We start from the raw sequence: 25523 nt of genomic DNA, 5'->3' as shown, positions 1-25523 counted from the left end.
CTTTCTGTCTGTTGATGATGGATAAAGAAAAGGCTTGGTCAGGGCCACCCAGCTAGTGAGTGTCAGAATAGCCATGAGAAGCCAGGCTAAGGATTCACAAGTCAAAAACATGTCATCGTTCAGCCTCTACTTATACACTTTGAGTGCAGGTGGTGATATTCCCACTAATCACCTACTTGCTCATAGGCAAGTGCTTATGCTCTGGAAGATGACAGGCTCATCTGTCTGTCCTAGATAGTGTTCCACACAATGCCTTCAATTGAGCAGTGCTTAGTAGATGACTTTCTATATGATGTTATCTTATACTGTTTGGATTTTACATTGCAAGTCTCCTTTATTTTTGTCCTTTGGGTGGGAAGGGGAACAAATGTGAAAAAAAATCAATGAGGAAAAGCTAGCTGGCTGACGTGAAAGCAGATTAGTTTTTCTGGTGAGTCCTTACCATCCTACCCACTTAGGGATACCCATATCTTTGCAGGGCCTTATCAAGGGCATGGGATAGTGCCTGGGCTCTGGTAGGGAGTCACTAATGCTAGTCCTCCTTCATTTTCCACTGTTCCCTCTTCTCTGGAGAAACGAACAGAGAAACAGCATCAATAGTGAGCAGAATCCCAGCAGGAAGCAATTGTCTCTGACTGAACCAGCCAAGGCAAGCCGTATGTCCTCTACTTATTAGACTAAATCAGAACCCCTTTCCTTTCATTATCAAGGACCCCAAACTTATGTCAGCCTCTCCCAGTCATCCCTAGCTCAGAAAATCTTGGTTATCAAACTACTATTCTTAAGCAGTCATTTTTTTCATTTCTTCATGTTGTCAATCAAAGGCATATGAAAATGCCAAGCAGAGATGCTGAGTTATCTGAAATCACAAATACTGAATAGAGAATTCTAAATCAAAGCAAGGAAATGTGTTGTTTCTACTTAGTGTATATAATCTTATCATTGGTAAATCTAGAATTTCCATTAAGCTCTTATTAGCATTTGAAAATGGTTTTCCACCTTCGTCAGAACTTCAGAGACTACGGAGAACCATTTAGGATGTTACGGGGACGTCTCCTCCAGAATGGCTTCCCCCTGTTGCCCGTGCTGGGCCAAGTGTGTCAGAGAACTCTGCTTACAACAATCTTACAACAATCTCCAGTGTAGTCCCAGACAAGCAGCATCAACATGTCCCAGGAACATGTTAGAAATATAAATTCTTGCCTCCCCTCCAGACCTGCTAATCAGGTCTGGCATTGGCCCTGCAACCTTCGTTGAAACAGGCTATCTCACCATGCGATTCTGATGCATGCTCAAGTTTGAGGACCCCTGCATCTTACTGACAGACACATCATATAAAATGATCAGCTTATATGTGTGCCTCTATACTGGACCGGAAGTTGTTTGCAGGTAAAGACCATTTATTTTGTATCATGTGTGTGTGTTATAAAAATAGGATCATACAGTAAATACTGCTGTGACCTGCTCTTATCCCCCCTACCCCTCAACAATATAGCATGAACATTCTTTCTTTTGGGTACAGATATTTTGTGATATGGTATTTGATGACTGTGTAACATTTGATTATATCAAAATTTCTTTAATTTTCAAATATTGGACAGAATGGAGTTCTTTTTTAAATTAATTTTTATGAAAATAATCCATGAATATACTTTAAAATCTGCTAAAAAATAGCAGCCCATCCACCCTTCCCCACTTATCATTCTTACCTGTAGAAGCAAACTCTTCATATGCCTTTAGATAGTGCTCTTTATATCCATATTTCTAAATTACATACATAAACTTCTCTGATGTCTCAAGTTCAGACATTTGCTATGAAATTCCTGGGCTAACAGTTGAGAATTTATCTCCCTCATGTCACTAAATATGTTCTTTACCTGTTCTTCCAATACAGCTTTATCATAATTTTTAGTTAATATAAAAATTTGATATTTAAAACTGTATGACTGTTATTCATTGCAAAGCCAAGAAATAGGCCATGGTTATATTTCTTTTCTTGAAAAACTTTTTTTTTTAAATGACTTTTGTTCCCCAGCATTTTTACTTACACAGTTTTCTAAATAATCTGTCAACGTTTCCACATGCACGTGAGTTCACCCCTTCTTCAAGCCTAGTGCCACATCTGTCCAGGCTCTGTGGTTGTCCCCACATTACATTTGTTGCTGGACTTCTGATTCCTGGATCCCTTTCTTCCTTTCTCGGTTAATGCCCTCATTTTGTTAGCTTACATCTTCCAGAAACTTCCCAAGAAAGGGTGGATTAAAAGGATAAATTTATTTTGCATTTTTGTCTGGAACAGCTCTCATTCTACCCTTACACTGGATTGGTAGTTTGATCACATATAGAATTTAGATGGGAAGTCCTTTCCTTAAGAATTTTGAAGAAATTGGGGCGCCTGGGTGGCTCAGTGGGTTAAGGCCTCTGCCTTTGGCTCAGGTCATGATCTCAGGGTCCTGGGCTCGAGGCCCGCATCAGGCTCTCTGCTCAATGGGGAACCTGCTAACCCCCTCTCTCTCTGCTTGCCTCTCTGCCTACTTGTGATCTCTCTCTGTCAAATAAATAAATAAAATCTTAAAAAAAAAAGGATTTTGAAGAAATTGTTCCATCATATTCTAGTTGGGAGATATGATACTATTTTGATTTTTTACTTCTTTGTGCCTGACCTATTTTTTTTTCCCCTCATTAGAAACTGTTAAAATTTGTATTCATCTCTTGAGTTAATGTGATATGCTTAACATTTGGGTCTTTTTAAGTAAATAGTACTAGACTTCAAGCAGTTTGAACATGGAGACTCCAGTTGTTTGTTCTGCTCTGGGAAATTTTCTTGAATTATTTTTTTTTATAATTTCATACTAACCATTTTTTAAAAGTTCTCTTTCTGGAACTTCTATTAAGCTTGTACTAGATATGGATTTGTTCTCTAGATTTCTTTTTAGTTTTCATCTCTGTTCTTTAATTCTGTTTTCTGGAAAATTTACTTAAATGTACATTTGAATTAAGTTTTAAATATTCAGCTACTGAAGTTTTCATTTTCATCAGTTCTTTTGCGTTCTCAATTGTTTCTGTTTCATAACAACATGTTCTTATTTAATGGATGCAATTTTTTAAAATTTACATTGTGTCATTACATTTTTTTCTGTTTCTGCACACATGTATGCATATTATTTTTTATTATTTCCTTTTTTCTTTTCATTTTTATTTTTGGATTTTATTGTGTAAGCTTTCCTTAATTTATGGCAACCTCTGCTGCTGATTTAGATTTAAGAATAGTGCAAAGAAAAAAAGAAAAAAAAAAAAAAAAGAATAGTGCAAAGAATAAGGCTAATTGAAAATTGTATGCTACATGGAGGGTTTTGTGTTCACTGTAGCTTGGTCTTGCTGAGCCAGGTTTTTGGGAAGACTCCTAATTTTGTATATGCAGGTTTTACTTTAGGGAGATACTTAATATCTCCAGGAAACACCCCAATCTCCTGGGGATATAATGCAGTTGCCAGGATACTGACGTCCCCACTCAGGGCAGATTCAGGGTTTTCAGCTGCAAGGTTTCATCCCCATTTTGCATTGTGGCTGCTGTTCTCTTTATTTCAATTACACTAGAGAACTCTTTGCCTCCTCTCTGGGGGAGGAGCACAGTTGCATGAGGGTTCTCTGAATACAGACTTGGAATCGATATCACATCTCTCGGCACGGCATCTCTCTCTTAGCTCGGCATTTTCCTTTGCCTTTTAGAGTATCTTGGATTCTTGGTCTGACTGTGACTAATCCTATAAATTGCTTAAGTTTTCAGAGCCACCTTACCTTTCTCTAGAAAATATAACCTCACAGGGTCACCAAAAGGACTGATCAGTTATATATGTAAAAGCACTGGGTGAACTCACTACAAAGCACAATACAATTCTGCAACAGGATTATGACTCCTCAGTGTGGTTTTAGGGGGAACCCTCCTATTTTTCCCCTGGCACCCCCAGTGCTCCATTGTTGCCAATTGGTGTGGTCTGCCGCAGTTAACAAAGTGCTTTTACATATTCCTAAAGCGGGGCAGGGGAATGAACTTGCCCCTTTAGAGGCTGGAAGTTAGTGAGCAATTTCTTTTAAGTCTTGTATAATCTTAAAAAATACGTGTGAATCTTGCATCTTGCTCCATAATATATCTGTTTTAATATAAAAGTAATGTTCTTAGATCCCTTATCGTGGAGTGAAACTGACAATCCAGGAAGATGTACTGTATTATTTCTGGGATTTATATACCTCCAAACATGTTGGTAAATATCCCTGGGAGTGCACATACCAAGGCTTAAGTTATACAGAAACAACCTGTAAGCCATCAGCTCTGAGGAATTTGGTTCCTTCCATTTGCTAGTTTTGAAACTTTAATTCAAGATGGGCTGACAAATTAAAATAATGTCCTTAGACAATAAGGCATCACTGTCTAATAGAGAAATATGGGGATAGAATGGAATTGATTGTGGGCTTCTGAGGGGAGTAGCTTATTACATTTATGTAAACATGCTTGCTCCCTGTTGCTACTCAAAACAATAAAAAATACCAGGGGATTGGAGAAGAAAATTAGCAGTGTTTCTGTATTGCAGGGGAGAAGAGTGGTGACACGGGGAGCAAAAATGATATGCTGTGTTCATTTAAATAAATATAGATAACAAAATGTGAACTTTGCTGAGTTCTTTTTTGTGTGTGCACTACAAAGAATAGTATCACGTACTGATTACTTTAAAATGGAAAAACTGGTACTTCTGTAAGATTTTTAAAATGCGTGCTGGTATGGGGTGGTACCCATAAGTTTTCCCCCTTTCTTGATCTCGATCAGTCTCCAACTCTTAGCCATCCTAAGTAAATACCCAATGTAAAGGAAATCCATATTCATGCTTAGCAAACACAGTTTTGATGCAAAGCTTCTAGAGCCCTTTCAAACATGTTGCTGTCCCTAAGCACTTCCCTCAATTCTATATAAAACTTCTGGAATTGCCAGGAGGGGTGTGTGTGTGTGTGTGTGTATGTGCACGTGCACACACACGTTTGTGTGTTAAAATACATGTTGCATAACATTTACCAATGTAGCCATTTTAAAGTGTACAATCCCCTGCTACTGAGTATATTTACAATGTTGTGCAACCATCACTACTCTCTAGTTTGAGACCATTGCATTACCCCCAAGGAAAAGCCGTTCGCATTAATGGTTACTCCCTATTCTCCCTCCCCCAGCCCCTGGCAAACTTACTCTTTGTTTTCTATCTCTGTAAATTTGCTCATTCTGAATATTTGACATAAATAGAATCATGTGATGTGTGGCATTTTGTATCTGACTTTTTTTTTCATTTAGTATGCTGTGTTCAATTCAAGGTTCATCCATGTTTTAGCATATGTCCATGCTTTATTCATTTTTATGGCTGAAGAATAACCCGTATTTTGTGCATCCCTTCATCAGTTGATGGACATTTGAATTGTTTTCAGCTTTTGGCTATGATGAATAGTGCTTCTATGAACTTTTTTTTTTTTTTTAAGATTTCTTTACTTGAACACCAGTTTTCAATCCTTTGGAGGATATACCTAGAAGTAGAATTGCTAGGTCATACAATGATTCTATGTTTAACTTACTGAAGAACTGCCAGATTGTTTTCTACAGTGACTGCAGTATTCTACATTCCTACTAGCAATGTATGAGGGTTCCAATTTCCTTATATGCTTGCCAACACTTGTTATTTTTCTTTTCTTTGTTTTTGTTTTTTGAATAGCGATCCTAATCTATGTGAGGTGGCATCGCCCCGTAGTTTGGGTTTGCATTTCCATAATGACTAATGAGATTGAACCTTTTAATGCGCTCATTGGCCATTTGTGTATCTTTGGAGACATGTCACGTCTTTTGTCCATTTTTTAATTGGGTTGTTTGTCTTCGTGCCATGATGTTCTAAGCATAAAACTCGAGATAAATGGAAGCTGCTGATCGGTCATTTTATTAGAAATCACACAACTTGAAAAATTCACAAGAAACATTTTGCTAAGTTTTTTGTCCACAATTCACTAAGAAGTCCCTTTCTCATTAATTTTCCTTTGATCATTGGTCCTCTGGCTCCATCTGTCAAGAAAAAGCCAGTCTTTGATTTCAACAAATAAATGAGACACTGCAGAACCAAGTCTCACTATTGCATCTGAAGTTTGATCACTGAGGGTTTTTAGGAGTTGGCATTGCTGTCAAAGACAATTGCTAAACGGGCTTGACTTCATTATTTTTCTTTTGCATTAGCAATTGCTGTAAGCAGTAACCAGATTATAACCCTAACCAGCATCCTGTTATCTTTTATTTATTTGATTTAATATAGAAATGGAGTCTTTTAAAGAGCATTTACTTCTTCTTCTTTCTTTCATTGAGAATGAAATCATTCTCAATGGAAACAGCCTGAAAATGTGGATGATTTTTTTTTTTTTTTTTATCCAGTCAGTCAGTGGGAGACTCAGGGTTTGATTTTGTTTAAGCTCCCTGGTCAATGGTTAGGAGAAGGAATGGTAGCAGGTTTTGTAGTAGCTGGGTTAGGCATCTGCGGGCTTTGAGTAGGATGAGTAGAAGTAATATTTGTGATCGTTTTATCTGAAGGTCTTATCTATTGAAGTAAGATCATAGCACAAAAAGATCTAACTTAAGAAAACTGGAAGTGGAAATTGAATCTTGACAGTCAAGATGGGTCATTGTCTTATTTAATCTGGTTCCGCTTTTTTCTTCTCACCTATAAAACTGTTCTTTATGGGGCTCTGTATCTGCTGGTAGTTCATACCCATCATAGAATTCTCTAACTATGCAAAACACATAGTGATGAGTGATCAGTTATCATTTGAATCTTAGTACAACTTTAATAAGCTATGTTTTATATTTAAGTAGTTTCTCCCCTGGTGGTTGCCCATGATAGACTGGAGTTTGATAGCTCTGTACTCCGTATTTTCTCTTTTACCTCTAAGTAATTATATCTTGTGCCCTTGAGCATCAAAAACATCAAAATATTTTAAATTACACAATTAAACACTTCAGACAACAGTACTAAAACTCAGAAAAAGAACTCCAGAGCAAAAGTGCATCATACTGAAGCCTTTATTCCACTTCCTTCTTCTCTAAGGACTTCAGACTATGGTTGCTATCCCAGCCTGAGCATCTGCCATGCTTGTTAGAGGTTCAGGGGACTCAGCCTCAAAGTCTAATTATTCAAAATGCCATTTTGCAAGGAAGTTCTTACTACCACTTTTGAGAAGAAGAAAAAATGATGATCTTGATGTTAACAATGATATTGATAATAGCCGTGAGTGTGTGTTGCACTCTTGGTGCTGTGCTAGGCACCTTATTGGACGTTATCCTGCTTAATCTTTACTATAACCCTCCTAGGTGCATGTTAGTATCTTTTCATTTTGCAGGTGGAAAGACTGGAGCTCAAAAGGTTGTTCAAAGTCACCGAGATAAAAGGCAGAATAAAGACTCAGAGCTGGGTTACCCTCTCAGCAACCCTGAAAATGCAAACTGGGCAGGTTCTTGAAGGTACCTAACATGTCTTAAGCATGGCCTCCTCTGGGCAGTGTACCTGACTTTCCTGGTTGGGCTGATCCTATGACCTCCTGTTTCCTGGGCACCCTGTATGTCTAGAGCAACTATTGTCAACCATAGAGTAATTATCTCCATACATGTCTCCATCTTCCCACATCGTGAACTTCTGGAAAGTATAGGCACTTGTGTCTTTTATCACTATACAACATAGAGCAGGAACTCAAAGTTTATGGAATGAATGATTGAATTAATGGAGAAAAAATTAATGTATGTAACTGAATTAATAGATTGTTTACTGCTCTCTCTCACAACTGTTAATATAAAATGAGCTCAACCATCTCCATAGGCTGTGGATAAATTACTGCTTGTTTTTCTCCTTAGTTTTTTCAGTCCCCATCATTTCCTTTTTAAGGCAGGCTTGTGTTTTCTTATTTTCCACGGCACTTACATATGAGCTAAACCAAATCAGGCCTTTTAAAACTGTAGGCTTCTACCCATTAGTGGGTCTTGAAATTAATTTACTAGGTGGCAGTCAGTACTTTTTTAAAAAAGCAAAAATCAGACTGCAAAAGAATACAACTTATCAGTATGCATGATACGTAGACACAGTATTTGTTCTAGATGGATGGGTAAATAGAGAATACATATATATCAAAGTACTGTTTAACTATCATGTATTAAGGCATGTTTTAAGCAGGGCAAATGCCATGCTTAAGATGGTGCATTTAAGATGGTGCATTTCAAAATATTTTCCTATTCTCTACACTAAGAAAAACATTTTACATTGTGACCCAGGTTATATCTGAATGTGTACAAGAGTACTATATGAAATATATCCCAATGTTTGACTTGTGGTCAAACATAACTTGTCTTACTTAAACAGTTCCTGAAGGGGCGCTTGGCTGGCTCAATGGTAGAGCATGTGATGCCTGATCTCAGGGTTATAAGTCTGAGCCCCACGTTGGGTGCAGACATTATTTAAAAATGAAATCTTAAAAAAAAGAGTTTCTGAAATTTTCTCTTTAGTCTGTTTTTGTAAAAATATGGCCAGTGTTACAACAAAAACACAAAAATAGATACATAGATCAATAGAATAGAACAGAAAACTCAGAAATGGACCCACAACGACATGGTCAACTAATCTTCAACAAAGCAAGAAAGAATATGCAATGGAAAAATGGATGTCTTTTTAACAAATGGTGTTGGGAAAACTGGACAGCAACACTTAAAGGAATAAAACTGGACTACTACTTACACCATAAACAAAAATAAATTCAAAATGGATTAAAGACCCAAATGTGAGACCTGAGATCACAAAAATCCTAGAAGAGAACACAGGCAGTAACTTCTTTGACATAGGCTAAAGCAACTTCTTTCTGGATCTTTGTCCTGAGTCAAGGGAAGCAAAATAAAAAAATAAACTATTGGTACTACATCAAAATAAAAAGCTTCTGCACAGCAAAAGGAAACAATCAACAAAACTGAAAGGCAACCTACAGAATGGGAGAAGATATTTCCAAATGACATATCTGATAAATGCTTAGTGTCCAACATACCTAAGGAACTTATAAAACTCAACATGCCCAATAAACAAATATTCCAACTAAAAATGGGAAGAAGACATAAACAGACATTTTTCCAAAGAAGACATATAGATGGCCAACAGACCCATGAAAAGATACTCAATATCACTCATCATCAGGGAACTGCAAATCAAAACTACAATGAGATATCACCTCACAGCCTGTCAGAATGGCTAAAATAAAAAACACAGGAAACAACAGATGTTGGTGAGGGTGCAGAGAAGGGGGAACCCTCTTGCATTATTGATGGGAATGCAAACTGGTTCAGCTACTTCTGGAAGACAATATGGAGGTTCCTCAAAAGTTAAAAATAGAACTACCCTATGATCCAGCAATCGCACTACTAAGTATTTACCCAAAGAAGAAAAAAATACTGACTCAGAGGATGCATGCACCCCTGTGTTTATAGCAGCATTATCTACAATAGGCAAATTATGGCAACCTCCTAAGTGTCTGTGAATTGAGGAATGGATAAAGAAGGTATGGTATATATAGGTATAGATATAGATATAGATATAGATAAAGGAATATCACTCAGCCATCTAAAAGAATTAAATCTTGCCAATTGCAATGAAGTAGATAGATTTAGGGAGTATTATGCTAAGCAAATAAATCAGTCATAGAAAGACAAATACCATCCAGTTTCACTCATATGTGGTATTTAATAAACATAACAAATGAGCAAAGGGAGAGAAAAGAGAAAGAGAGGCAAACCAAGAAACAGACTCCTAGCTATAGAGAACAAACTGGTGGTTACCAGAAGTGAGGTAGATGGGGGAGATGGGATAAATAAGTGATGGGGATTAAAGACGGCACTTGTGATGAGCACTGTGTGTTGTATGGAAGCCTTGAATCACTATATTGTACACCTGAAGTGTTAATTAGCTAAAATTTAAATAAAAACTTAAAAAAATACTTTAAAAACTTAAAAAAATAACCAACATGGCCAAGGTTTAGGAAGTTTAATTGCAATACAACTATTTTAACATCATCTGATCAAAAGTAAAAATACTACAGATAATTTTAATAGGAAAATGCATAGAAGGTTTTTAAATTTTTTTATAGTGGAAGCTTACCTTTGAATTTGCAGACTTATTCCATTTTGTACTCTTCTTTAAGTTTGCTCCTCCAAATGTTTACCTGAAAGCTCTGCTGCTTTAGGTAAATTGTGGGGGCTCCATTTATATCAGTCAAGAATATTAATATAGGATTTAAACTTGAACTTGCTGTGAAGGAGCCAAACTTTGCTGTGGAATGCATTCATGTGCGGAGCTGCCTTGCACAGCTCATTGGAGATAAGACAGTTTTGACTTCACATGCCAAACTTTTGTCACTTCGTCTATTTTCATATTTCTCTACGACTCTGCAGAGACAAGCTTTTGATCGTTTTAGTAGCAAATTGAAAATGTTCTTCTTAAAAAATCTAATATTGAAGCGAATACCCAAGCAGTACTGCTCTTCCTAAAACAAATATTTGTGGAGTGCTTATTCCAAGCTAGGCAATTATCAGACAGTAGGGTTACAAAAGTGAGCAAGACACAATCCCTGTTCTAAAGGACTGTCTGGTCTAGGTGTCTTTCTACTTTAGGACTTGGTTTCATGTTGCCTAGGTCTATGGGTAGGCTAAAGATCCTCCATTTGCCCTCCCAAAGCCATTCTATACCCTTTACCTTGCTCTCTGTCCTGGAGGTTGACCCATAAGGTCTCTTGTTCTCTGGATTTTGATTGGGTTTAACCAGTGGAAGTACTAGCAGAAGACCAGCAGAAAGAAAGAGAGTGAGGTTGGAGTATTTTTTCTCCCAGCATCCTCCTTGCTAGTTCACTCCAGGCTGTGTTTATTGCTCTAGCCAAAATTGCACCTCCTTTCAGATGCCCTCTCCATACAGTTGTTTCTCTCGTGTTCCAGTGACCCCCTCTTCCAGGCCCCCCAACTGTTACCCAGCTGGGGGTACAGCACTATCCATCATGGCTTCACTACACCCACACTTCCTAAATTATCTTTTCAGCACTGTGTACCTTGACTGAACACTACTTTAATTCTAAACATCTTCTTTAAGATCTTTTAGTTCTTCTGACTTAATGGCTTGCTAATTTTATGACATACGTAGCTGAAACAATGTCAAGAGATTTATTTATTTTTCTATATATTTCCAGGAAGTCATCTTATTAATCAATATGGAAAGGTATTTAAAAACCAAAGGTATTTAAAAGCTATCCAATTGATACCTTTGAAAAGCTCAATAAATATTTGTCATTGTGGGTGACACTGATCATGACCCAGGTAGCAGTCATGGCCTTCATTGTTAATTACCTTGTTCACTAGGCTTTGTGGTATGTTTCCTGGGAAGAAGAGTCCTGCAAGAGAGTAAGGGAACTCATCATCTTGCTAACAAATTTGCCATAGTCCCCACTATGTGAGTCCTAGTTGAATGTTGTTATCTACTCTCAGGGAAGATGGAAAAAGGATGAGGTAATTATATAAGCCCCTGACAACAGCAATTGCAGAATCAGTGGCCATTTATTCATTGCCTGCTGTCTGCCAGGCATTGTACTGTACAGCATCATACTAGAATCTTTCAATATCATCTTATTTAATCATTGCAATTACTCTGTGAGGTAGCTCTTAATTCCATTTTGTAGATGGAGAAGCTAAGAGTTAAAGAGGGTAAGTGACTTGTCCAGGGTTGCACAGCTAGGTTTGGAACAAAGATTTGAACTCAGTCCCATGTGACTCAGAAGTGTTTTTTCCACCATTTCATCTCTCAATAGCCTCTTTGTTTGTGCCATTAACTTTGCCGAAAGTCACGTTTGCCATTTGCCATCATGTTTGATCATTTCAAAGCTTTAAATATTTTTTTTAATCAGGCATTCTATAAATTGCAAAAAAAAAAAAAAAAGGCTGGCTGGATTCATCGCCTTCCCTTCCAGTGGTACAAGAGTAGAGAGCATGAAATTTTATGGAAAAGGAGAAAGAATAAATGAACTATATATTAACAAAGGGCCTGGGGAACCCTCAAGTGAATAACAATCAAACATTGACTTTTCTGCATTTTAGATGTTGAGTTACTTGCTTTATGACCCGATGAGACTTTCTCCTGATTTCAGATTTTGAACTTGCATCCTTGGAGAATAAAGGCTTTACCATTGATGGGCTGAGTCACTTTGTGGTTTTAAAAGAGTCCTACCCTATACTTTATTCCCTTGGAAGCAAACATTTCCCAGATTTTCTGCATTAGGATGAGAGACTGGGACTAAAAGAAAAGAGAAAGCCAACAAGTCTATCCGAAAACTGTCAGTATCATCTCGATGGGGAGTTACGATGTTTTGACTTCAATAAAAAGGCAAAAGAAAGCAAGCCAGCCAGTTATAAATTTAATTTATGAAAATAATACCACAGGCCTAAAGCATCCAACAGTACAGCCATTGATTCTTCTTTCTTGTTCCTTGGGGAGCCGTTGCTCTGTTTGATATGGTGAACTTCAAATTGTCTTACTTTATCATTTAAATGTCATATCAGCCATACACTGAAAGCAGCTGAGGAGCTGTGCACTTCCTGGGGAAAGACAGCACAGTGTTTTTCACTTTTTTTAAGAAAAAATATTACTTGGTTGACAAATTTTCTCTGTTGGTGAGGATTGCTGTTGCTCCTTCCTAATTTTTTTTCATTTTCTTCTGTTTTCACCACATTGTACTTCCTCAGTTCTGAGTGAGGCCCCGAGAAAGGGTAAATGGTGATGATCCGGGTCTATGGTCTTTGCTAACCTCTGGGATTATTTTCTTTAACACAGTTGTTGGAAAGTCGGCTGTTACCTGCCAGAAAATAAAACAACCAATTTTTCATCACAAGTTAAATAAACATTGAAAAATCAGCATTCTACAAGGACCATTAGCTTATGCATCTCTGTAAAATGCTTTATGACTCTTGGTATAAAGGATGCTCATATAAAAATAAATTGTGTCGTAACAAACATTTCTCCCTGTCATGGTTTATAATAGCCCTAATATCATATAAATCTAGGCTGAATATTTTTAGTCTCCTGAAAAACCGACCTTCAGTTTCAGATAGTTGGGTTAAATCACTGCGGTGATGATACGGCCTTAGAGAGGAGATACAAACTGATATCAACTCCCTAGATCATCTTTTATTTAGAAGAGATGTCTCAATGAGCTGAAATTGCTCTGCAGTGACCCATTTTATTTATGTATCTGTTTATTCTGACTACTACTTCACACACGGTACCAAGGGCCATCCTACACATAGCTCTCGGGGGTTCTTGAGAAAGCAACCCATGGAAATACATAGATTAAAAACCATAAGCAGTTACCATTTTACATCTGTCAAATCAGAAATCATTTTTTCAAGTGTAGCTGTCACTGCTGGTAAGCTATTGGTGAAGCTGCTGAACTCATCTCCTGTTGGTAGCAATGTAAATGCTTTGGAAAGCATTTTAGCACACAGAAAAGTGTCCATATCCTTTGATACTGTATTTCACTTCTGGGAATTTAGCCTAAGGAAATCATGTAGAAGAAGAGAAACAAAAGCTAGGATGTTCGTTGCAGAACTTTTTATATTAGTGAACAATTAGAAACAACCCAGGTACTCAACAATTGAGAATATTCTGGTCAGTTTTTGTTTTTTATTTTTAATCTATCAGGGTGATATACATGAAGTCTAGTTGGTAACATGTAAAATGTTATGATAGAAGGCTCAGAAAAAAATCTGATTATGAGGATATAAAATTATTACATGCCTATGAAGTAATGGAATTTGGTAAAATCCATCCAGATTTAGATTTTAAAATTTTGTTTTAGTGTTACAATGTTGTTTTGCCTGTAACAGTAATCAGAATCTAAAAATTACTTGAGTAGGAAGATTAATATCAATGGAAAGTTTTGTTTGCTTTTTTGTTTTAAATTAGAACTTTGCTAAGCATATTATAGTTGTTCAGTGTTAACCTTTGAGGACTCAAAGTGTCAAAGAGTCCGAAGACTGGCACTTAAATAATCAAATTTGAACAAAAGAGAAACCAAGCAGGTAAACAAAAGAGACATCTTTCCATAATAATACCACCTCCTGTCCTTACTCTTTTTTTAATTTTTTTAATATCAGTGCCTGGAGAAAGAAAATCTCATCAGATCATTTAGACAGAAGTCATTTCCTTTAAATGTTGCAACAGTGTAGCTTGTGGCCATGAACAGAGAAATCTTTAGATGAGTAGGGTAAATAGGTTTTGTGGGAGAGACTCTATCCCGAAGAACCACAGGACAAAAAAGGAAGTGTAAAAACATCCCTGCCAGGCTTGAATCAGACCTGAAAACATACATAGCAAGAGGCTTGTTAGAAATAACCGAAATAGGGGCACCTGGGTGGCTGGCTCAGTGAGTTAAAGCTTCTGCCTTGGGCTCAGGTCATGATCCCAGGGCCCTGGGATCCAGCCCCGCATTGGACTCTGCTCAGCGGGGAGCCTGCTTCCCCATCCCCCCATCCCCCCCCCCCCCCCCCCCGCTCTCTGCTTGCCTCTCTGCCTACTTGTGAATTCTGTCAAATAAATAAGTAAAAAATAAATAAAATTTATTTTTATATAAGTAAAATAAATAATAAGTAAAAAATCTTTAAAAAAAAAAAAAAAAAGAAAGAACCGAAATACCCAAGAATAGAGAATTGGTTAAGTAAAGCATGCTGGAGTCATAAGATGGACTATTGAATGGGCATTGAAAGTAAAGTAGAAAAATTCATATTAATCTGAGTATATGTAGTAAAGGTATATGAGGAAAAGTGAGATATAAAATTATGCATAGAGCATTACTCCAACTTGTACACTTACTCATAAGAAAAAAGAAATTTAAAAAATGTAAACTTGTCAGTAGTAGTCATCTGGGCAATTAATTCTTCATTCATGTCCAGAATCTTTCATTTTTTTTCCCTCCCTAATTTAGGAAAAAGTCATTTGTAAAGTTGTTTTTCAAGTTGAATTTATTATGTAGTGATTGAACTGATGCCTGAATAATTTTAGAGAGAGGTAACATATGAATTAAGATAAAATCAAATAAAATGCATTTGATTGCAGCAATTGGCTGAAAGTCTATAGTGGTGTCCAGGTAAGGTCATTTGCTCTTTATGTAAATCCACCAGTGAGTAGCTTCCATTGAAATGCCAAATATTGGTATTTATGTATATGCAAACTCTTGCTGACACTCTCATATTTTCTATTTTCTTTCTGAAAAAAATTTTTTTTTCTAAATTTCTAAAAAAAAATTCTCACGAGAATCAGTCAATTCTTTCTTCCTCCCTCCCTCCTTCCCTGGCTCCTTTCCTTACTTGCATCCTTCCATTCAGTTCTACAGCAGTAGGCAGAGAGAGTAAGGATGGGTTTAGCTCAGTTTGCCCATTTGTCAAAATTCCTTGATTTATACAGTCTTGAAAATATGAAAGTAACAGTCCTTGAGACCCTTACTTAAGTACTAGTTATCAACTAGCTAAAGCTTTTATCCCCAAATGTTTTAATGCCTATGATTTAAATAGCTACTTTGGGGGCACAGTGAGGAACCTGACATTAGCCTTCTGAATTCATACACTAAGAAACAAAAATTCCTTAAGCTCGGAATCTTCCTAAATAGAACACCCTGCAAAAGGACAGTGTTGTATTTGTGTGTGAGAGAGAGATTGAAGGAGATTTGCCCCTGAATCTGCCAGCTTTCTCATCACTGAACAGACCAGCCCTGCAGTTAATGAAATGATGTAAATTCTCAAGGCTACTCCCTTCACCCACCCCTGTAAAAGTACTGATAAATGGGGAGTTTCCTTATAGTTCTGTTCCCGTTCTTTACTCATATTTTCACCAAAAAAATTTATCTTTGCTTATAATACTTGAGGATCTAGACTCCTTTCACTGAGGTCAAGGGACTGTGGGATTTTAGGTCCAGACTGTGATGATTCAGTATAATTAAGCATCAGAAGGGATTTCTAATCGATGTAATTTGGTAATTGCAAAAACTATGGAAATTTCTCCTTAGCTTTTTATTGGTTTTGGGTAAATATTTATAAAATGGAGGAAGGAAGGAAGGAAGGAAGGAAGGAAGGAAGGAAGGAAGGAAAGAAGGATGGACGGAAGGAAGGAAGGAAAATGCTGTGGCATCACACATGAAAATATTAGTCTTTCCTTGACCACCATTTCTACTGATGGAGCATGACTTGCTTTTTCTACCTTAGTGGTGTAAATGAGAAAGCCTCACAAAAGGGTAACCTATTCATTATTACAATCATATTAGCTAGGTTGTAAAAGCATGTTATTTATGCAGGAGATAATTATTGCGTCTGTTTCTTTTAAATTCCTCTGGTTATGTTTTGCAATGATTTTGCCTGGGGCTTAACCAAAAGTGTTTTTTCCCCTAATAAAAAAGACTATTGTTGAAAGACTTCTTTTTCCCTATTTATTTCTACCCTAACACAAGACACCCCCTCCTATTTCCTTTTTCATGTCCTCATCATTTACATTTTTGTTGCTTTCTTATGGATTCAAGGAATGATATCTTAGAGTATAAAACATCAGATTGCCCCAGGTCCTCGCACGGTATCTTACATGGTGTAGGCATTCAGTAAATATTGAATGAATTCAATTTAGATCCCTGGGGAAGAGAGTCCCAAATTTATCAAATAATTCACGAAGAGACATATCCCTGGCAGCTAATCCAGTCAACGGTATTAAGGTAAGCTGAATCCAGAACATGTTTCAAATCATTTCTCTTCTTATAAAAATTTTGTTTAGTGGCTGGAACACTTGTTTCTCAGTATGCTGATCAAATGTGACTTGAGCAAGAGAGATTCACAATAAATAACACCAGGAGGCTTATGAATGATGTATAAAGCCCACCAATTTAACAATAGGTAAGGCAGAGGAGAGCAGTTATTTTATTTCAGAACAGCCAAAGTCTTGGCAGTGTAATGCCACTATGGGAATATTGAATGGCTGTGACTAGTTGGGAGGAAGCTAGAATGGGAAAAGTTTGAAATGTTCTGACCAATACTTGATTTTTTTTTTTAATTAATGGAGCCATTGCTTTAGGTGAGCACATATGGAAATGACCCCTCTTGCTTCTCTAGCATTTGCCCAGAGGAGGTTATTTGGTCCAGCTGAATGGTATTTCAAGTAGGAATCACTTTTGACTTGAAGTGAAACTATACTTTTTTGGGGGGGACAGAGTCTTTCATGATTCGTTTTCTCTCTGAGGCCTAGATTCCTTTGGATTTATTGCGTTGGTACCGTGTGCCTAGTAGTGTGATTCTCTGAACTGACTCAGTAGAAACGTAGATCATGAGATTGTTGGGTAGAAAAAAATCAGAGCTCATGGGTGAAAGGGATTCTAAGTGAAACTAATTGATGGCATCTAGGGACGGGAAATGATATGGTAGATTGGTTAAACAGAGACTGGTGTCCTCTTCCACTAGATCTGTTTCTTCATATTAAAAAATCCACTCATTCTTATTTTGATTCATTAAATAAAGCTCTTACTGTATCACTCAGGATTCTTCCCATTTGCAAGTCAGGAGAAACTTCCAACTGAAAATGTTTTAAGCAACTAAGGATGTTATTATGAAATATGAAATACATGTTATCCTGTGTTGTCTGTATTTTCAAAAAGGCTTTTCCCTCATGCTTCCGAAATCCAATAGAAAAATAAAAGATCTGGGGGTAGGGGATTAGGGAGAGGGTGGTTGGGTTATGGGCATTGGGGAGGGTATGTGCTATGGTGAGTGCTGTGAAGTGTGCAAACCTGGTGATTCACAGACCTGTACCCCTGGGACTAATAATACATTATATGTTAATAAAAAATAAAAAAAAAATTTTAAAGAAAAATAAAAGATCAAGGGCTTTTCTTCCCTAAAAGCTTAGAGAAAAATTCTGGGCCTGATCTCTTTAGTTCCAAGTGGGTCACATGTCCATCACTGAGGCCAAGATAGTGCCTGGGGCGCCTGTTCTCTTCTGGAGCTTAAGTTCAGCTCCACAGAAACTGGGCCGAGCATGGAGCAGGGATGATTTTGCTCATGGACCAGATGCTGAAAGCAGAGGACAGATGTCTCCTCTGTTTACTGATGGCCAGACCTTGTGTAAGTTGTTGATACAAAGACAAACATGACTTAACCTCTATCCCTCCCTGAATCTCATGTTTCAGGGTTTCACAGCTAGGTGCACCTCCTCATCAGTGCACCTCCTGTAGTCAGCGTTCTAATACTGTCCTACTCTTCCCCAGTAATGTTGCTGGTTCCTTCTTACCTGTTGATGAAAACACTAACTCCCTGGTTAAACTTACTTCTTGCTCACCTCCCAGACCTGGGAAAAGCAAATGGTCACATATCTTCTAGATGTTCCCACCTCCATGGCTTTGCCCTGAAATGCTTTTCTCCATTTCTATCAATGCTAGTGTGTCTTTTCCAGGTTCAGTTCAGATACTATCTTCATGAAATACACACTGATTTTATTTTTCTAATGTTTGCAACACTTGAAGTGAACCTATGTTATAGCACTTACTGTTATTTAACAAATGTTATAGAATCTTACTATGTGTTTATGGCTGTTCTAAATGTGTAAAAAAATTTTTTTCCAATTTGTATTATTGTGCATGGTGTTCTTCCCTAATAATCCATAAGATCCTTGACAGTGGGATCCTTGAAGGGCAGTGACTTACCTACCCATCACGGGCAATTGACATGTGCCTCATGAATGAATAAATGTTCATCCAGTTTGCACATTTATTGGACACTAGCATTTAAAGCCAAAGAGAGTAGGGTCCTGGTTTCTCTCAGGTCACTCTCTCTACATAATACAGCAACATGCCTGTGCTTGGCATTCAATAAACATTTGTTGACCATCTAAATGAGATAGAAATGAAAAATATTCAAATATCTAAGAATGAACTATTTCCCCTTTATTTAACATTCTTTAGTCTTTTGGCATCATTTTTGAGACTTTTTGTTGTTACGTTATTTTTCCAAACAGTTTTCTGTTTTGGTTTTCTAACTTGAGTAGGATTAAGGTCATTTTTTTAAACAATGGGGACTTTTTTCAATAACTGCACGTGCCAATGCTATTGACCCACTGTGGAAAGACTGAGCCTTATAAAATGCTTCTAACAGCAAAGGGCTTCGCAGGCCCATGCTCTGTGCAGGTGTTAGTGAGTGAGAGTGTTCAGTGGTCCTGGCAAAATTGGTGTTTAGCAAGGTAAACACTAGATTTGTGGGGTGACTTACAGGTATAACTAAGCCCTTGCCTCTAGTTACGAGTTTGTGATTTGAACTAACACTGCAGATATTTCCATGTAGAAATTTGGTCTAAAATTCATAAGGCATAGGTGCGTGGGAGGCATGATTCCTTTTCTTGGTTTCAGTTGGACAAGGGCAGATTTTCCCATGCCGTGCCTTCCCACCTAAACAACGGATGGGAATTCTCTGCTCTTTCTTTTTTTGTCAGTTTCCTTCTTCATTCCTCTTCATGAATAATTTGGCAGCCATCTTAGATGTGGGCCACCAGGTGTCAACTGAAATTAGCAACTAGCCTGGCCTTGGTGACCTGTGTGGGAGCAGTTTCACGACATGGTGAAGGCAGAAGCCACAATGCAGCGAACTGAATAGTGTGAATGGTTGAGTCAGTAGCTTCTGGGGAGTGAGTTCACGGGCTCTGGATCTGGAACACCCAACTTCAAACCCAGACTCTGCCATTCATTAGCTGTTGACTGTGAGCAGTTCACTAAATCTCTCTCTCTCTTTCAATCCCCTCGTTTACAAAATAGAAATGAAAATAGAATTTCTGCATGTTGTTATGAGGAGTAAATGAGTTCAAGTGGGTGAAATGCTTAGAACAGTGCTAATTTCCTTATAAGTTCTTGTCAATACTAGCTGTGGTTTTTGATGAGTATGCAAAGGCCAGTTGTGACTACTTTCAAGGCTTGGCTATGAGAACTGGAAAGCAATTGAGATTCATAGTGAGATCTTGGGCAGAGATTAGGAAGTTTATTCCAGATAGGTGAAAAGATGGATATTTTCTATGCTGGAGGAAAAATGGCTCTCCGGAGGTGACAGGTTGAAGACAGAGAAAAGAGAGGGATTAATTGATGGAATAGTATTACTGAGAAGATGAGGGAGGTTGGAACTCAGAGAAGAGGTGGATAGATGGATGAACCTTGGAGAGGAGGAACTTCTTGTTTTCTAAGGCAATGGCTGGGGGAGGGATAATAAGGAGGGGCAAAGCTAGAGATGCATATCTTTGTGGGTGAGGAGCAGAGAGTTGAAGGTGTTTGAGACAGATGAAGCCAGTTGTCTTTGTGAAATAGGAACAAACTCATCTGGTAGGAGAAAAGAGGTGGCAGAAGTGAGGAATGGCAAAGGACTAAGAAATGAAGGAGTTACATAGCAGCATCTCCTGGAGACAATATGACACTGGCCAGAATGTAGAGTCTGACAAGTGAGCATTCTGGTCTGATAAGAAATAGGGCTCCTAAAAGAAAAGATTGGTGTTCACTTCCATAGATGGAACATTGCTAAGTGATGACAAGTCCAAGGTGAGCCATTTGAAAATTGTTTTGGTCTACAGTGTAAAGTTAGAATTTAAAATGATTCTTTATTTTAAAAAAAACAGATTCTTCGCCACGAATCAATGACTGATTTTATTCCTACTCAACTTGATTTTTTCAATCACCTTTCTTTTCCGGTTTATAAGTATGCAATGTTGCTGGAAAGGTAAACTCTTAAAGTTGGATTAGATCCTGTCTCTATACCACCAAATCTGTCCTTGAATATACTTGTAAATGGGAAACTTACTTTTAATAGAGCTGATCATTCTATTTTTGGGTAGACTGAATATCCACTAATATTGAAACTTTAGTGCTAGAATATGGATTTTACCTTGTTGTGATGGTCACACAAAAAGCTCTCCCATCCTACATGCCCAACCACGATGTTATTTTGTGACTTTTCCCAGCAAGAGGTGGAGTGAATCCCTTTCCCTTGAGCTGAGCTTGACCTGTAGATTTCTTTGACCAGGATGGGGCAAAAGGGACACGTCATGACCTTCATACCTGGGCCTTAAAGAGACACTGCAGTTTCTGCATTTGCTTTCCTGGAATCCTAAGCTACCAAGTGCAAAAGCCCAACTTCCCTGATGGGGGCAGAGAGAGGCCAGGTGGACAGAGGCCCCCAGAGGTTTGCAAGAGCACAAGACAAAGAGGCTGATTTCAGCAACCCAGCAGAATCACCGGACGTGTCAGTAGCACCAGCTTGATGCCTGCAGCCCCTGGTCAAGTTGCTCCCGCCATTACACATGAAGCAGAGACAAGCCATTTGCCGCCGAACCCTCCCACATGGCAGAATTATGAGCCGAGAAATAGTGGCTGTTGCTTTAAGCCTCTGAGTCTTGAGAGCTTTCTTATGCTGCAGTAGGATGTGAAGAGGAAGAGTCTCTAGGCAGGGAGACAAATGGGAAGACCTTGAACTGAATCCAGGTGTCAGGTGATGAGCTGACAAGTACAGAAAGAGAGACAGGGTAAGACTCCCGAGAAGAGTGGGTGGCAGGGTTCTGTGTGACCCAGTGATTGGATGGAGGGCAAAGGAGAAAGGGAAAGAAAAGATTTTATGAAGCTCCTTCTGGGATATAATGTTGTACGGACAGCAGTATGTCTAGATAAAGAGCTGGAGTCTTGCGGAAGAAAAGTCCAGTTTACAGTTGTTATTTTTTGATGTGACAGCAAACTCCGTGTAAAAATGCTCCCTTAGCAGCTCAGGACACAGGCCCGAACCTGAGGGCTGCTTCAAGCCAGAGCTGCTAGATTTCAAACAAAAAGATGCAACCAACTCTCCTACCTTTTTGATCCAGCCGAAAGGCTACTCTCAACTCCTTTCTCCCTTAAAAGCCAGAGACATCAAGCAAAGGTAGAGGGCAGAAGGAAAAGGAGAGGGAGAGGGGACTCACGTGAGAGAAAAAGGCCCCATGCTATCCTATGGGGTTGCACCTTGTTTTAGTTGTGTTTCTTGAAAGGCTGCATTACTTCAGTAAAAATAAAGAATGCAACGTACACACTCAATTAACATTACCACCATTCAAAGGTTCTTCCTTTAAATAGCCCCAAACGAAAATGCGAAACCCTAACCTCGGCTTTTTAAATCACAATGAAAGGACAAGAGATGCTTTCCTTTTATGGGTTCATAAACCTTCGGAAAGGGTCATTTGGCGTCCTGAGCAGCATGCTGGTGTCTGTGTGCTGAGGCGGTCAGCCCAGAACGCTGAGGTGTGGAGGTTTCCTTCAGCACGCGGTACTGTGATTTCCCACTCGCCATGTTGGGCAGTATTTATTTTCTTTAAAAAGTGAAGACTATAACTGACACGGTCGCTCTTCTAAGGGGGACAGGATTGGGGAGTGACCTTCGAGGATCCTGTCAAGATAACATGCTCATGCTGTGCAGTCAGCCAGAACTGAGTTCAAATCCTTGTCCCATCACTGACTATCCTGGGGGCTTCGGACATGCTGTTAGTCCCGAGCCTCAGTCGCTTCAGCTGTAGAATGAGAAGAACACTATCTCCCTCATGGCATAATTCTGAAGTGTCTTTTAATGAGATACTGTACGCAAAGCTCTCGATCTAGGAAAGGCACAATAAGTGGTGGCTGTAGTCACCGGAACTCATAGTAATTTGGGGCTTTCCTACATCGGGTCAGTCATTGAGACAACTTCTCAAGAATATTTACAATATAAGAAAATGGGTCTGACTGCATTTTAGTCAATACTTTAAATGTAACAAATGTTTAACTTAATATTATATCACAGCAGGTCATTTTATAAGTGACATGAAGATTTCCTTCCTGGGGATAAATTTGGTTGTTTCACAGAATCTTTGTAAATCTTCAGGCAAACCAAAGCTAACATGCTGGTTCCTTCTTATTTCATTATTCATAATTGTAAGTATAAGAAAATAAACAATGTTCAAATGCAGGATTTTAGCAAGCTTTTTCTGCAAAGGACTAGAGAGTAAATATTTTGGCCTTGCAGGTCACAATGATATGTCACATATTCTTCTTTGTTGACTTTTTACAACCCTTTAAAAATGTTCGAGTCAGGGATGCCTGGATGGATGAGTCAGTTAAGTGTCTGCCTTTGGCTCAGGTCAGATCCCAGAGTCATGGGATCAAGTCCCACATCAGTCTCCTTGCTCTGCAGGGATCCCACTTCTCCCTCTGTCTGCCTCTCTCTCTCTGTCTTTCTCTCTGACAAATAAAATACTTTTTAAAATGGTCAAACCATTCTTAGCTCATATGAAAATAGGCCATTGCTTGAATGTGACCGACAGGCTGTGTTCAGCAGACCTTTCCTCTAGTTTAAATTTGTATTTTTTATTACTAGGATACTTCTGCCAATAAATATTGGAATAAAGAGAATGAGAAAATACATTAAGTAAATAACATATAAGTGATTCTGATTCTGATTTGGACATATGCTGGGTTCAAGTAAGACCACTGATAGCTTCCCTTTATGGCATAGGACCATTTTCACTAAGACAGTAAGTGGTTAGTATGATTTTGAGAACTGGAGACCATTCAGCACATTAGCTTTGACCAATATCCCTGTACTTTTCTTTCTCTTTCTCAGAGGAGCAGTTTGGATACAGGCTTTATAGCATCAGATGCAAACTGTCATTAACACCCTAAACTGAAAATTGTGTTGCCCTTTATGAAAATGAACAGCTGGTCAGCCCCAGACCACTGGCCACCTCAGATCTATTTGTGTTGTGTATCAGTTGCTATGGTATCCTTTCACGATAAAGGTTTTTAAGGCCTTTATCAATCATCCATCGGGAGGGAAATCCTTGCCGGCAGATAGCAATCTCTTTCAAGGCCAGCCCTGCCTTGGCTTCTGTCTTTCTGTGGACCTGGGAGAGAAATATTCTCCTGGACAACATGATCTAGGATTGTCTTGATCTTTTCTTTTCTGGCCTGGGTCTCAAAAAGCTTCCTTAGAGATCTCTGTAGAGTGTCTTTTTTCTTTTCTCCTCCATTTTCCTGACTTTCCCTTTATTTTTGCGTGACTACAGACATAAAGAAAATGGATAAATAATTTTAAAACATACAGGTTCCCCCAAATATTTATCCCTGCACATGCTTAGAGCAAACTACATTCTTTTCATATAGTCTGGCATGTTTTTTGTTGAATCCCATATTTTATGTTTAAAGAGGCAGATGGAATCATGACCCAAGAGCTGAGTCTTCCAATCCTGCCCTCAGCCATTTCCCTGCCTCCTTGAGAACATGAGGTCAGGCATAGGGACACTCTGGCTGAGGTTCTGGCCTCATGCCTTACTGTGATTATGTGTGAGCTGGGCTAAACCAGGCAAATTCCTTTTGGGAGGGTCGATCTTAGTATCTAACACAGAGTCCGGATCAAATTAAAGCAACCAACTTCCTTCGTACCTTTCATCCTAAGCCTACATTGGAGTCTGGCCTTTGGTACCTCACCCATCCAGGCAGGGAGAGAAGGCTAGCTCAAGAAGAACACATTCATCAGGGAAGAGAAGCCGCTCAAGACCAAGAGGGCCCGAGCACATTTGTCCCTGTTCCTAGGTCCGAGCTTGCCTGGTCTGCCTCTCCCAGCCTTCTTGGGGCCCTATGCTCCAGGCGCTCTCAGGACAAGAGCTGCACCAAGGGAGAGAGCACCCTTCAGTCTCCATTCACGGGGCTTATTCAATCATTCATCCACCCAATACAGATGTACTGAGTAGCTATCATGTGCCAGATGCTCTTCTAACTACTGGAGACAAAGCCATGAGTGTGAGGGACAAAGTCTCTGATCATTTTACTCCATAACTTGTTTGGAAGATACCTTCTTTTCATGGACTCTTTCCTTGATCACTTGAGTTTGGTAGAGTGAGAACTGGCCTGTGACCAAGGAAAATGTCTTTGAACTAGTCTAATCCCTAGTGCGGGCTTTTCTGGAAGGATAAGGAGGGAGGAGTATTGAACTACAATACTGCCTACAGGCCCTGTGTCTTCATAGGGATAACAGTCTCTCCTTCCTACCTCCTTCCTGGTATCAAAAAGATGTGTAATCCTGTTTCATCTCCTAACCTCATCTCATTCTGTTCTGTTTGCCTGGTCTTGGTCTCACTTCCCTGCAGCCTACATGAGGATCTTTAAGTCTCAGCTTACTTAGCCCCAGGCCTGTTACATGCACATTACAGGCACCATCTTTATGTCATGCAGTCAATGAGTCTCATGTGTGGGGCAGGGAAGTTCCTTTGCAGATGTAGACCACCTGTCCTGAGTTCTTGCAAACATATCCTTTTCTGTTTTCTGTAGTCCCTTCTGGTTTATTTTCTGAGGAAACTCTTTTGACTCCCAGGCTAAAGCAACGCTTGTCCTATGTTTGA

The 25523-nt window shown here is 38.7% G+C and overlaps 1 protein-coding gene across 5 annotated transcripts in view; it reads left to right on the top strand.

Moving 5' to 3' along the window:
- ST6GALNAC3 (ST6 N-acetylgalactosaminide alpha-2,6-sialyltransferase 3) overlaps window positions 1-25523 on the top strand; it is a 532681-nt gene that overhangs the window by 363135 nt on the left and 144023 nt on the right. Inside the window, exon 4 of one of the 5 annotated variants that reach the window (XM_047725380.1) lies at window positions 7411-7493. The exons of the other annotated variants lie outside the window; for them this stretch is intronic. Within the exon in view, the coding sequence (XP_047581336.1) occupies window positions 7411-7456 (46 nt within the window). The 3' untranslated portion in view covers window positions 7457-7493. Of the gene's footprint in view, window positions 1-7410; window positions 7494-25523 lie in introns of those variants that run through there. 5 annotated transcript variants of the gene reach the window in all.

Source organism: Lutra lutra, chromosome 4 (genome assembly GCF_902655055.1).
Source record: "Lutra lutra chromosome 4, mLutLut1.2, whole genome shotgun sequence".
Classification (NCBI taxonomy): domain Eukaryota; kingdom Metazoa; phylum Chordata; class Mammalia; order Carnivora; family Mustelidae; genus Lutra; species Lutra lutra.
This window is presented reverse-complemented; position numbering and strand designations above follow the sequence as displayed.